At 39.9% G+C, this 14,644-nt stretch overlaps 1 protein-coding gene and 1 long non-coding RNA gene across 3 annotated transcripts; one reads left to right on the top strand and one right to left on the bottom strand.

The window, feature by feature from the left end:
• Window positions 1-6: 6 nt before the first annotated feature.
• On the top strand, window positions 7-13,867 carry LOC113488774. Its single transcript, XR_003399974.1, has 3 exons — window positions 7-300; window positions 9,829-9,976; window positions 12,918-13,867. It is a non-coding gene; the product is annotated as an uncharacterized LOC113488774 (long non-coding RNA).
• TSHB (thyroid stimulating hormone beta) lies at window positions 2,389-9,882 on the bottom strand. 2 transcript variants are annotated; one of them, XM_026864082.1, is made up of 3 exons: window positions 9,798-9,882; window positions 3,558-3,720; window positions 2,389-2,844 (listed from the first exon to the last, which is right to left on the bottom strand). In XM_026864082.1, exons 1-3 carry the CDS (start codon window positions 9,815-9,817, stop codon window positions 2,602-2,604), a joined length of 426 nt encoding a protein of 141 aa, XP_026719883.1. In that variant the 5' UTR covers window positions 9,818-9,882; the 3' UTR covers window positions 2,389-2,601. The 2 variants fall into 2 exon arrangements, with proteins under 2 accessions (XP_026719883.1, XP_026719885.1); XM_026864084.1 differs by lacking the exon at window positions 9,798-9,882 and adding an exon at window positions 4,577-6,241 and having other exon boundaries at window positions 2,518-2,844.
• Window positions 13,868-14,644: the final 777 nt, after the last annotated feature.

Below are 14,644 nucleotides of genomic sequence, written 5' to 3'. Positions count from 1 at the left end.
CTCCCCGTTCCGGGGCGGGGGTGCGGGAGGCCCGGGCGCTCGGCTGTAAGCTGGTCCGCGGCCGGTCAGCGGCACAGGAGCTGGGGCGAGAGCATGACCCATTTTTCGAGCCTCTCCCGGGTAAGAGAGGCCTGACGTTTAGTGCGACAGCAATTCCGGTGTTGAAGAGAAGGCCGATGGCGTTTAAAGGACGAATTTGCCTCTGTGGATTCTGATCGACCCAGCCCCCTACGAGCCTACTTTCTGTTCCGCGCTCCCATGCTTTCTGTGACTTCCTCACCAGGACTAAGTTGAGAAGAGGTAAGTATGTTAGGATTGTCTGCAAATCCATTGTTTAGTTATGTGAAAAGACATCTTAGAATAAATTAAATGTAAACAAACACCTGACCCTGAGGAATCATCACCTCAGTAGGTTGCTATCACTGGACCTGAGGGTCTTAAAGTTCAACAGAAATACTGCCGAAAGGCCAAAGGGACAAAGTGCTCCGAGGGCATGTAAATGTATATTTAAATAGATGTATTAACACAGCCCAAATCTCTTAAATAGAATTTTTCTTAAGTATAAAAGAAGTCATGTTAGTTACTTTCCTCTCAGTGATTTTGCACAGGCATTAACGTAAGGGTAGACTGTTGCTTTTTGCATCCATATGTTCACACTGAAAACAAATCTGTTGCTCCCAGCCATAAGGGAGCAGTATCATAATTCTGCATACTGTAAATAGGCCTAGTTCCCTTTTTTTGTTTTTTTTTCCCCCAAGTTCAAGTGTTGCTTAATAGCAACATGACTTAAATTTTCATGTGCTAAATACCCTTTTTAAAGGCTCAGGTACCTTGAGAAGACACTGTCTGATCTTAAAGCTGACTGTTGTTTCTTTGCTGTTTACTAGGTAACATAATGGCTGCTTTGTTGGGTAAATACCTACTTCCCTTTTTTTTCCTATCATTCTCAATGCTCCTTACAAAGTAGAGGGGAGCAGTTCGTTTTGCAGCTATTTGCTGGGAACCTGGGAGTCCACAGCTCTTCTGCATGCTCTCACTACACTGTGTTTACAGCTGCACTGGGGGCTGGGAAATACGAGACTTTCTTACAGAAGTAGAGTTCCTAATTTTTTGTACATAGCACATGGGTTCTGGTGTGGGGGGGAGGCAGAGAGAATTCTTGAGATGAGAATGGGTGGAGAGCAAGCGACTGGTGTCTTCAGGGCTATTACCTAGTCTGGGAGGTGCGGGCTAGTAACTGCTACTTTTCATAAGAGATTGCATGAGGGAATAGAACTACTGCTACGGAAGGTGGCAAGAACATCAGATATTCTGGCTTCATCCTGAATGAGGGATGAGGAAGAGCAAGAACTGGATTTTCAGGTGAAAATGTAAGGAAATAAGTTACTTTCTGCTTCATTTCAGCATCACAGTACCTTGTAACACATGGAGAATTTTATTTTTTGTCAGCCCTGCTCATGCCTTGGTGCAGTCTTGCTGTCCTGTCTGCAGCGCTCCTGGATCATCAGAGGTCACATTTACTTGAGCAGGGACAATTTAACAAACCGATTTCATCACTCCTGTTGTAGGTAATAGACATGAGGGACAAAGTTGCAACTCTGTTGCTGGATTCTATAAGCTCTTCCAGTTCATTTTGGAGCCACTTAAACCAGGTGGAAACTAGATCTCATTCTCAATGACTGGTTTGGGGCAACCATAGCTTGCTGTGAAGTCGTCAGGTCTAATGAAACAATAGCACTCATGGGTAATCTCCATAGAAAGGAAACTTTGGTTCATTTACATTTGTTTCTTTATTCCTGGGTCTGCACTTCTCACCTGTGCATGTTCAGCACATAAGGTGGGGACTCAGTTCCCCTTTCCACTCACAAGGGACCAGCTGACCTGTGTGGGGAAAAAGCTTTTTCTGAGTTTCACTTTAAGTCCGATGGCATTATAGTCCCCTTCTGGAGAAGAGAGTAGCAGGATTTGAAGCTTCACTGATTCTTCAGTGCTCACAAAGTTTTTCAAACAATGTACTTCAATAGAAAAGAGACTTACTCCACTAGTGCAGAGACATGAAGTATGCCTGCTGCACATAGGTCGAGACAACAGAGGTGACGACAGATCTAGAGTGTAGATGAGCAAACTGTATGTGTTTATTCCCAGTTGACTACACTGAAGCTAGGGTTCTCAAAAAAATAATATTATATATGTAAAAATTCTGTTGCTAATATGAAAGCTGTAAGTGTATGTCAAAATCTAATTAAAATGTTCAATATTAAGAGTATGCATTGCCTTTTTTAAACTCTGAAATATATAAAATATTTTGTCTCTGAGCATCTCTTCCCAAAATAATGGGGATTTATGAGCAAAGACTTATAGATACACAGTCATTTCTCCTCCCCCAAAGTAAATTACAGGTGGGCTCTAAATACAAACCTGCAGTCCTGTGATTCCGCTTCTGTGCATGTCACAGCATATCCAGTTAATGGAGGTAACTAGTGATACATCTGTAGAATAAAACTTTGTGCACACCAGTTTGCAAACCTGTTATGAAATACACTTTTATTTATGTTTAGTTGTGAGCAGAGAGGTACATTTCAACCACATTCTGATGGAGGCTTACATGTTACAGAGCTTCTGTGGTTTAGTGCAATAGTTTGTCCTGACCTTCTCCTGGACACAGTCACTGTAATCAGTGTTACATTTACCACACTTGCAGCTCACAGCCACAGGGTAGGAGTAGTAAGGGATTGTGTGATGCGGACAGCCCGGAATCAGTGCTGTTTGATAGAACATCTCTTTATATGTGCACACGTTCTGAGACAGAGCACTTCTGAGTAGCAGCTTCTTGCCATTGCTGTCCTACAAAGAGAAAAAACCGCATTGTTTCACTGAAGCGTACATGAGTGCCTGAAGACTTCCTCTGCCATTTTCTGAAATGTGCAGAAAGCAAACCTCTTCACACTTAGACTAGCTCTGATATTTTCAGTGTACTTCTGTTCAGATCTGTAATTTTGAATCTGCATGTGACTGGGGCTCTCTACCCCTGCAGATATGTTTTTACTAATGTGCTTGGCTCAGAGTGCCAGGAATGCTTTGCAGTGGGTGCTGGCTACCTCCTGACTGAGGTGGAACTTGAAATGCTACGTTGAACAGTGAAGTTCAAGTGCAGTGTTTGGCATATGCCTACCTGCAAGACATTCTCCCCAGCCAGCTGTCATAACAGTAATGGGGGTAGAAGCTACCCAAGTCATTTAAACAAGAGTGACTAAATATAATCTGCTTCTCACCTGTTCCATTCTGACCCCACAAACTGACTATGGAGGCAGCAGAGACAGCAGCTCTCTGCTGTGCCACTGATGTCATAACCTCTAGTTCCAGAACTTGGCATTTCTCAGCCATACCTTTGCCAAAAGCTAACCTGAAAACCTGATGATGGTATGGCTTTTCTGTCTGTGAGAAACACTATTAGAATTGGATCATTTACACACAGTTTCCCAGGGAGAACAGGCACTTGTTTTGCAGTGATGGCCATTATAGCAACAACTGCCCAAAACAGAGTAAACGCCTTGTACCCGAGTCATGCAAAATCCAGCGCAGATGGTGGTGTTGATGGCCAGGCAGTAGGCACATTCCCTTTTCTCCACGTGGATTATGTACTCAGAAGGAGCACAAAGTGATGCTGTTTGACCGAAAGTCAGGCCAAAGAGGAGAGACATCACAAAGAAGGGACTCATGCTAGATGGGGGAAAAACAAACAAACCCGAAGTAAAATCAGATGTACTTCCCAGCCCATTTCTCAGATTTTGACAAGAATATTTATGATAGTCACAAACTAGAAGTAATCTTAACTTTTCTAGTTACAGCCTAACAACTTCTTTCCAATCTCAGACCTTTAACTGAAATAATACTAACCACTAAACAGAAAAGAAGGGTAAACAGGCCATTAACAACATGTAACAAGTTCTCTTTCTTCCCACTAAAGCATATTACATGGAACTTTTCACTAATGAGTGATAAAATGCTGACACACACAAATAACAGGAGCTAAAGGATTTGAAAATGTGACATATGTGAGAGAACATGAGATCTAGAATTAACCAGAGATGCTAAAATAATCTCACTGGTTTAAAAATAATTTTATAAAGCAAGCACCTTATAAAATGTTCGAGAGAGAGTAAAAGAAACAGCAGTGCATATCAGTCATACCACTATATTTTTTACTTTCCAGTTGGCATAGAGGCATGATGAAATGGGAACACTGCCAAGAATTAAATAACAGATTCAAGCAAATTACAATAAAGAATATCAGCAAAGAGTTCAAATCAATGAATCCCCACTTTATCTGTCTGTTGTGCTGATCGCATTTCTCAGACCTGCTGGGGGATCCCGAGAACAAAGCTTTGGTTAGCTCTGAGACAATTCCAGGGTCTACTCCATAGCCTCTAAACTACAGACTTTAAATGACAGTGTCTACAAACACATGGACATCACCCTCTAGTCTCGTCCAGCTGTCAGTTTCCCACAGCAAAAGCCATTCATTACAGTCTGGTTTACCCTGTAGCTGCAACAGTGCAAGTCTGGAAAGACCAACCTCTCGTCAGCTGAATTCTTCCCTATTACAGGAACCTGATTCTGCCTTGAGCTGGGAGAGGCAGTGACCCAGCACGAGCTCGGTGTGTGCTTTATACTCTCCAGGCTAATTCCAGGCTGATCTTACTGTTTATATAATTGCATCTGAATTGCTGCTTTCTTATCGCAAAGTCATCTATTGAAAATTCATACTGAACCACAAAGCAAATGTGATAGGAACAAATGTGTCCATAATATCCTAACCTGGAAACTGGAGCTGGAAATCTAATTATTTTAACAGTCATGCTCTCCTTAGGCTTTTAAACTAACCACTGCTTTAAAAAGTTATTATTGATTAATTTAATCGCTACATAGGACAGCAACATCATGACAGGAAGGCTAGCATGGACATTGAGTCATCCTGAATCACATATGACTGATTCTACACCCATGTTTTGCAAAAGTTTAATGAAGCCTGGTTCACTCTATTTGCTCGTCACAGGCAGGCACTGAGAGATGCAGTGCTGTACACATGAAGTCACAAATCTCAAAGCAATTGCTCTGCAGTGCGAGTAGGTACAGCCTGACTTACCTGCGCAAACAAAACACACTGAGAAATCATCTGGCCTTGAACCTACTGAGCAAATACTGAGGTAACAAGCAATTCACTCTGAAATACTAATTGATAGAGAAAAACTTTTAAGAATCCACTCCTTGTAGCACAGTGAGAAACACAATATTGCACCAACACCAGTGAAACTGATATGTCCACAGATGAGGGAAAACCACTTGCATTTAGGGCTCTCTGGAACACCTGGGAGGAGCAAAACTAAGAAAGGGTTGACAAAGCCACCATCCTCTACTGCTTCATCAGTGTCCAGCATCCTCACTGCAGGTCTGTGAACACCCACCCCTCCAGTTAACCACCTTACAGCAACTGGGATTTGATCTGAGGTATGGCTTGTGCAGGTCAACCACATTCTTGAATTACATAGCCATGAGACATACGATAAAACTGAGCCTAGCTGGTAATCATGGTCACTTTGGGCTGCTGGAGGAGTGATCCAGTCAGCCCCAGTTGGTGCTTAGCTAATTCCTGAATAACGTCTCCTTGCCCTGTGGTTTCGGACTGCTGCACACAGCTTTGTGTCCTGGGCTAAGTCTCCAAGGGGTTTATTTGGATAACACGATAGGGTTCTTGTTCTATTAAGACTAGCCAAATGCTTTCTGTTTTCCTGGAGTCTTTAATTCTGGTTTAATTTCTCCCATATAACTTCTCAGGAATTAAATATAACTCTTTCTGGCTTAAGGACATGAGCAGAGTTATTAATTGTGCTCTCAGTAACATCTGTCCATCTACACTTAGCAACAGAAGTACAACACTGTTATTTTGCTACTACTCCAATATATTTAACTATTTTTTTCTGACATATTATAATTGCAGGTAAGCAAACATGCTGTATGAGTACATGCATACATACACCCATATGTAGATAATGTGTATATACACACACAATATATATATAAACATATACAGTGTATATATATATGTATAGGTATGGTTGTTTAAAACTTTAATCACAGAAAATAATGTTTGTTCTTGGATACTCTTAAGAGTATTTCAAAGGAGACAAAGATCCTGAAAGGAAAAGGAAGCAATTTGTAAAACTAAATCCTGGAGGGAACAAAAAGGGCAAAATAAAAATTTTAAATAAATAAATAAATAAATAAATAAAACCCAGCATTCCTAAAGCAAGAATATCCCACAAGACCCTTGCATGCACAGCTGAAGCAGGTACAGCTGATTCTTTTCTCTAAAGGTTTCACAGTGATTTACAAGCCCAGCTTTAGGCAATTGGAACTATATTTGTACCCACTGGCCCTGACAGGAAGACCCTCACTCCAGGTTTAAAGTGTCCTCAACGTATCCTCTAAGAATATAGGCAGAGCACAGATCAGAGTATGAAGGCATATATCCTTTGCTGCTTCAAAGTTCTAAATTTCTATGTTTTGAGCAAAATGGGTGTAAAGCGGGGTGGGGGGGGTGAGAAATTCAGATTACAGTTAAAAAGGATTAAGAATTTGTTTAAACAAGATTTAGGGAAATGTCTGCAAACCAATAGTGAAGATAAATATAACAATGCTTGAAAGTCTATTATAGTGAAGATGAAAAAGAGAATGCAACAATAAAAACTATAGCAATAATAAAAGGGAAAACAACAATCACTGTTAGAAGTGAGAAAATGTCACACAGGAAGCTAGAGACTAGGAAATAAACTTCTGTCAGTACAGGGGCCGAGAGTAATGCCAAGGGACATTACTAGATGAAGACAAGCTGTTGATGCAGAGTAAGTGCAAAGTCTTCAGTGTATGGATGTGCCTATGAAAATGTGGTGGCTGAACAACCAAGACACACATTTGCAACAAAAATTATTAAATAAATTATATAAGGAATAAATATTTTAATATCACATCATTGGCTAACTAACGGTAATTTCAGCATGTCTTGGAATACTGAGGATATTTCAAAACATTAAGAAAAATGCTAACATTATGCCAATATTTAAAGAGAGAATGTTGACCTAGGTAACTCTCAACCAGCCAGCCTAACATCTATCCCTGATAAATCAGGTAAAATAACAGAAAGTTGATACAGGATTTGAGCAATAAAGAATTAACGGATGAGAACATAATTAATGCCTGTCAAGATGGTGTTACATAAAATAGGTCATGCCACACAAACCTGATTTCATTCTTTGAGGTGATTACAAATTTGGTTGTTAAGGCAACTACGTGGATGCAATGTCCCTAGTTCCATCTGTCCAGAGCCCTACTGTCCTGAAGATTTAGAGCTGTTAGGCAGAGTCCAAAGTGGTGTCTGCTGAATGTCAGGAATTATTAATCACTGGAGCAGGTAGCATAATTTCAGCGGTGCATTTATTCAACTGTAACTTTTTTACCCAGCCTCTGAATGCACTGCAGTGTGTTACAGAAATACCTGACCAACTCATACTCAGGTTGGCACCTCACAGAACCTCTTGGCTACCACCTCTTCTCTGCTGGCACCACGTTAGCCTGCCCAGCTCGCAGAGATGCACGAGCATCACCCAGAGGGATAACACCTCGCACCTCTTCAGTAAATTACACAAACTGTGAAGCTGGTACAACTTCTCCTTGATTGTCCTTCTGGATAGGACCATTCACTAGTGACCTCTCTGGAGACATGGCGGGAGTGAGAGCCCGCTACCTGCTGGGAGCAGCAAGGCAAAAGACGGTGGCAGGACAGCAAAATCCAGTGTGGCAATCTATGAGTGCCAGAGGCTTCCTTCCTGCAGTTTCCTAAAATCCACAGTTACAAAGTCTGATGCTTATGGATCCATTTCTTTGGTTGCCCCGCTGCTGACCTGCAGACCATTCTGTGATAGAAATTTTTAATGTCGGTTTACAGCCATCAGCTTTGTAGCTCTGTTCTGGCACAGCCAGTTACACTGTTAATTATTTATCTTTAACCTTTCTGTTAACTAAACTAATCCACTCACTGACATCAGTTATTTTACACTTTCATGAAGTGAAAGACAGTATGCTGATGTTCTACAAGAAGTGTTTGAAATTATCTCTGTAAACAGATTTTAGTAGTCATAAAACTCTTGTGTTCATTACCCAGGAATCTCTGTAATGGGCTAGAGAAATTCGGTGCATACCAGAAGCTTTTATGTAAAAGTAATTTAATAGGATTCTCTGTCACTGACTAATGCCTAAGATAAAAGTAGGAACAAAGAGAAGTTATTGCACTTTATTCCTACTCACTCTTCCCCCGTTAGTAGTACAACACAATGAAAACGTTGTGATTGTTAACTTATAGAGCACAGTAACTCTTGTTTCCACCACATAGAGCACTGTGGATACTAAAATAAAAACATGTCCATGCTTGTAAACAATAGAGAATTAGAAGTTGTGCTGATGAAAAACAGACAAAGCCAATCAGATTTCTAAAACATTAGTATTCGGGTAGAGGAATTATTTCCAACCGCATCCTGTTGCAGACCTCTGCTGATAAAATGAAATAAGATCCTAATATGTTGCCATAGAAACAAGTGGGTTTTCCAGGTTTTGCATTTAAACAGACTGTGGCTGCTGAATTTTCAAAGCTAATCTCTCTATTGCAAGTCTTTCTGTAACAGCCTGAAACACAGCTCTCATCTCTTAAATTTATAGATTCATGGATGACCGCTCTTCTCCCTTTCCTAGGATTAGCTGCAGCATTTCCTATCAACCACGGATTAAAACAGCGGTTCTCTTTGTTGCATATCATATGCCAATGATCTCCATTTATGGTCTGAAAAGACCTCATAATCCTATTTGCTGTTTGGCTGATATGACAGACCACTTTGTATTTGATTTCATTTCTTTGGAAAGTGCTAGATATTTCTTTTATTCTAAAATAGACAATCGCTACACCGAGAACAAAATTTTAAAAACCCAAATAAGAACAAAGCCAAACCAGAAGCCTCCTGCAATATTATCAGGGACAGATGACTGTACCCACCCAGTATCGTCACAGCACCAAGGGGCAGAGGTCACAGACACTTTTCCATTTCTAGGGGTTGTAGTGGTCTCCTGATCTGACTGGCAATCTGACAAGCAGTCAGTTGGTAATCAGGCAAGATCTCCCCTGGTGGAGATCTGGTGTGGAGACTTGACACCATGTATGTACAATTGACTCTTTTTTAGATCAGAGTATCAGGTAATTATGTATGTTCCGTACAAACACTGGGGCATGTTTCCGCTTCCCCTTCGGGGCGCTGGGCATGCTGCCCTGTCAGATGCTGCATTCCTCCTGCAGGCATTCCCACTTGCCCACCTGGAAAAGAAGGGTCTGCCACAGCTGTGACAGACTGTGAAGCCTGCCAAAGCGAGTGCCTCCCAGTGAGGAAGCTGCTCTCAGATTCCAACTAAAAATTAAAACGGCTGCAAGGAAGGAAAAGGGAAGACTGGTTTTCCTCACAAACCCTTCTCTCCTTGGATACTCCTAGTAGAAGCAAGGCAAACTAGATCAAATACTTTGATATCTAGGGACAGAAAAGATTGTAAGAATAATATTATTTGTGCTGGTTTTTTTCATATTAGAGACATTTATCTCCTGTAGCAATTTTTTTTAAAATCCTTTTAGTTTAGGAATTTAAAAGAACATTAATATTACTGTTTTAGAAATATCTGTCCTTTATAATAACTATCACACATACCTGAGGATTTTTTTTAACATATCTTTTTAAGACCTTACTATCATCTTCCCTGCATGTGCTTGGGGAAAACTGACATGGTTCTTGCAATACAGTGTCCAGTTCTGGAAAAGCTGCTTTTTAAAGCCGCTGTGAAGCGAGATCAGACACTGCCGACATGTAATGCTCCCCCCCATATAACCGTTAGTTCCAACCAGGTGAGGTCAGCGCTGGAGGGGGGCACTGGCCGCTCCCCAGCCCCGTGCAGCTCCACAGGTTCCTCTCACCCAGCCCCTCGGGAGGGAACTGGGGAGCCGAACCCTCAGGCACGCGCTCAGACACCGGCTCCGTCGCCCGGTACCACCTGAGAGTCCATAAGCTCCTGCATTTGTCAGCTTGGATGAGTCCTAAAACTGCGATTTTCTTCAGATTTCTTCTTATTTTCCGCATTCTATTTTGCAAGCTCTGCTCCTGCAGCTTTTAAACAAACCAATTTTTTAAATACTATTTGGCAATAACTATCAGTAGTGTGGGGTGACGATTACAATGCACCTGGAAGTGCTTGCCTATGCTAACCCCATACTGCGGGCAGCAGGTACATTCTTCTTTTTCAAGTAAGATACAAAATGTGGGTTTTCTCAAGTAGTCAAAATAACCTTGTGGTCTCATTTGAAATACTGGTAATATTGTTTCAAGTTTTGTCACAATTCCAGCCTATTCCATTTCAGAACAAGGTACATAATAAAAAGCACTGTTGCTACAATATGCTGTGCACTTCACAGCAAAGAAAACAAAGAGATAACGTTTTTGAACCACTTGCTGGGGGAAAGCCTGGTCTTTATACAGCACTACCACAAGGTATGAGTGCCTTGCTGGATCTCTCACTATTATCCAGGACAGAAGTTAAATATAAGTACTGGGTAATAACAGGGGTTGGAACATTAATTTTAAAAATTCAACTTTTAAGTAAACCCCCAACACTCTGTACTAATAAAATCATAAGCTAATAATTTTGAAATTTCCTGTGCTAAATAAAACCATAGTGAACAAATGATACTGACTTGACACTTTAATATTTTATGAGAGATCCAAGACAAGCATTAGAATAGGTAAATGTTCATTTTTTTGTCTTCTCAGACTTAGAACTGAATTTTCAATTCAACTTTTTATGTTTTCCCTCTTCTGCTTTTGTTTTAGGCTGTTGTAACTATCAGGTGCACTAAAAAGTTATTACTTATCATACAGAAAAAATAATTCTTAATTAAAAGCAAGTATCTGGACTAGAAGTTTGCGATCAGGCATTAAACATATAGCCAAGAGAAGTATTTAAACTGGATCAGCTCTCTTTTTTTAATACATATATTTTACAATCTATAGACTCAGGACTACTCAGTTATCCAATAAGTTAACTCAAGAAAAATTAATAAGTTCCCAAGGCAATTCAGAAAAAGAAGAAAGAGCAGATTAAACAAAGACAAGTAGATAAACCCACTGCTGAACAAGAAAAGTGAGACAATCCAATCAATGAAATTCAACCTATGCATTTTCCAGTCCTTTTGTTGTTGTTACCTTATGACAAAGTACTTTGTTCAGGCCAAAGATTATATATGTCTTATAAAAGAGACCATACAAACAAAGATCCAGAGAGGATCTGGGAAAACAACAAGCAACAGGTTTTACAGCATCAGTGTTTCAGCTGAAGTCAATCAAACCAAGGTGCAAAATGCAGCTATCATCTGGAATAGAAAAGGATGAGAATGGATAGCAGTTCCTCTGCTTATATCACCGCATCACATCTGGCACACAATGCATGTAACAGCATTCACCGCTCTGGGAAGCCTTCAGAAATCACAAGGCTCAAGCTGGTTGTCACTCTGCCACCTACATTTTTATAACCTGACAGAGTTGTAGCAATCAGCTCACAGCCGTGCGGGTGAGCTCCCTGGCAGCTCCGGCCCCGGCTGCAGGCAGGGGCTGCGCACGGCAGCGCCCTTTCCTCGACCGCCGGCGGCCAGACCTGCCCATCTTGACTGGAGCCGCGGGCAGGTGAAGAGCTCCACCAAGAGCCTGGTGACGGTAGAAAAGTCTGAAGGACTACGACATACCGTTCTGTGAAGGGGGGAGCAGGGAGGCGACAGCATCTCCCTCAGAAAAAAAAGAAATATTTTAAAGTGAAAAATAAAAGTGCAAGCACGGTCAATAAGGATGACAGGAAGAACACAGGCAGAGGCGGTAGGTCAGAATATTGCTCACCCTTCTTGAAGAAGTATTGGAGAGAAGATGACCTGGAGAACTGTGTTAGCAGTGCTGGGAAGGAGAGTAATAACCTATATGGGCATTTCCAGCGCTTGCTTTGAGTTAAGGGAACTGACAGTGACAAACTTCCTGCTGGAAGCTGCCGGTCCTCAGCTGCTCCCTTGAGAGAAGTAAAAAAATCGGTATGAGCAGTCGTTATCAATTATATTCTTGCTCAGAAGCAATATTATACCTCAGACGCTGAAGGCCACATCCCCCTTAAAACTGATTAGTAAAGACCCAGAGTACAAAGAAATGTGACAAATATATCGTTGTCTGTGTATTTCACTGGAAATAGCATTGAAAAAAAGTAAATCTGTTTAATTGATAACTTGTTAACTACATTTATTGGCACGTTAATATACATTTTAAAACCTTGCGAAAAAGGCATTTAGAAATAAGCTTATCTTGCTGATACTTTTAAATGAAGTGCATATATATATAAAAAATGTCTGTGTATTTATATATGTATATATGTGTGTGTATATATAACTACTTGTAGTAAATGGGACTAGTCAGTAACTAATATCATGGCTAATATAGCCTTTAAAACTTTAATAAAATTCCATGGGTAAAAGCATCAAGTCACTACTATGAGTAGCTACTAATGGGTAGCTTGCAATTTTTACTTTTTAACTGTGTGCTACCTGAAGGATTCACAGGCCAAAGCACGTGCATTTATTACTTTTCATTTGCTTTTCCTATGCAAACTGGATTCATGCCTAACAAAATTTATTTTCAGTTTTACGTACCATATATAGTTCATTCACAGAAACTGCCATAGTATGAGGCAAATAGGATTTTACATCCTTCCCACTTATTACCTGTTAGCTTTCTATAGTGGTGCAGATGATTTATACAACACGGGACACACTCCTCATGGTATCAGGAGGACTATGGGATGCACCATGGATTCACAACCCTGCCACGGAGTACTGGAAAATATCGAGGTCCCAGCTGATTACTGATCTTTTGAGTCTAGATGTGGACAGTACAGACTTTAATTTTTATCTGTTGAAGTGGAAAGACTTTTCTCCACCTTCATGACATTTTAGTCCCCACAAGACCCACTGTGACATGCAGAAACTCTTACAATAGTTAGCTAGCATTTCTAATTCTTACTGCTTGAGTTTCTTGTCATTCCTTCTACAATGCCAGATTCTGTACTTATACCACTACAATGGAAATTATGTTTGGTAGATACTAAGAAAAATATTTATTTTTCATATAAAGTCTCAATAAACAGTCATTTAAATCCTATTTTTTATAGTAATGCATTCAAATATCACATTCTGGAATGAGCAAAGCTGTGAATGTGGGTAGGCTAGGCTTGATGTGGATTTTGAATCTTAACTTCAAGATTGCAAAATTACAGTTCATGGATCTATATATGAGCTATAGCTGAGAAAACAGTAGAAGTGTCATTATACTCAGAAACAACTGGAATTTTTATTTTTGATTGCTCACTAGCTTAGGAGTTGATTCTGCCTATCTATCGAAGATGTCAACAACAGCAACAGTCAAAATTAGAAATATGCCATCTTGAAATGAAGTAACAAACGTTGGCAAGTATTTAGATCTTGTCTAAAACATCACCCCCTATTAAATTCAATTACAAACTGCACATACATATCGTGTTTCTGGTGACTGCATTTTCTTTCTCCCGCAAAGTAGCTGAAGATATTAGTAACATTGCAAACTAAAATGAAGACTAACTGACTTTGCATGGCATTCTCTATGTCCAGTCAAAAAATAAATAAATAATGTATCTGGGTGAGGTTTAAATGGACTATTTTACACTACTTATGGTAAAATAATCTTTCTTGGCAAGAACAGACATCTGGAGTTTGTGTGTTATAAGCAGCTATTCTGTTCTGCATTTAGTCTAATTTACATTATTTAAGCAGATAGATTATAAAAACTCAATATTCTGCAAGCACATGAAGTATCTTTCCAGCAAGAAAAGTCATTCTAATTTGTCAGAAAATTTGCTTACATAACAGACTCCATTTCCAAATACGGAGGAAAAACCAGTATATTCTTTCAGATCTTTGGAAAATATTTTGTCAGTTACATACAATAAAAAAAAAATATCACAGCTCAACAGATAAGGAAGGCATAAGGAACCCAAGTGACTAGCCTATACATAAAATTTCTGCACAAAAAGAATGAAATACATATGTTTTGCTGCCGTCTTCAAATGAATCCAGGATTTTGATTTTTCACAGTATTTTAGATGTACCTGTAGTTCTCATCTCTAGACTCTGAAGCAGGTTTTTGTTGTGAAACAAAGATTAATCAAGGATTAATGCAGAAACATTCGTTGTTCTTAACTATTCGTACGCTTACGTGGCTGAAGCTGTCAGTCCTTAGGAAGGCTGCCTGGTGGTTTATATCTGTGTTCTAACACATAAATCAACACTTGGTCCCACACTTTACGTTTCAGTTTAATAACATCTTAACATTGTTTTTACAACCTTAAAACATGTGCATATTTTATTCCTTATGAAGCTGAAATATTTTTAAACTGAAGTAATTCTATTGAAAATTCAATTCCAAAAGTTTCAAAACTGTTT

Source organism: Athene cunicularia, assembly GCF_003259725.1.
Source record: "Athene cunicularia isolate RWA chromosome 26 unlocalized genomic scaffold, athCun1 chr26_part1, whole genome shotgun sequence".
NCBI classification, from domain to species: Eukaryota; Metazoa; Chordata; class Aves; order Strigiformes; family Strigidae; genus Athene; species Athene cunicularia.
Note: the sequence above shows the minus strand (reverse complement) of the source record. Positions and strands in the feature narration are given on the sequence as shown.

Bases quoted from the DNA above. Each gene is read 5' to 3' on its own strand.
- TSHB (XM_026864082.1), bottom strand. From the start codon at position 9,817: ATGTTAAAAAAAATCCTCAG. The intron at 3,721-9,797 runs GTATGTGTGATA...TCCCCCATCTAG, and splicing joins ATGTTAAAAAAAATCCTCAG to CATGAGTCCCTTCTTTGTGA. The intron at 2,845-3,557 runs GTACAAGGCGTT...TTCTCTTTGTAG, and splicing joins CTGGATTTTGCATGACTCGG to GACAGCAATGGCAAGAAGCT.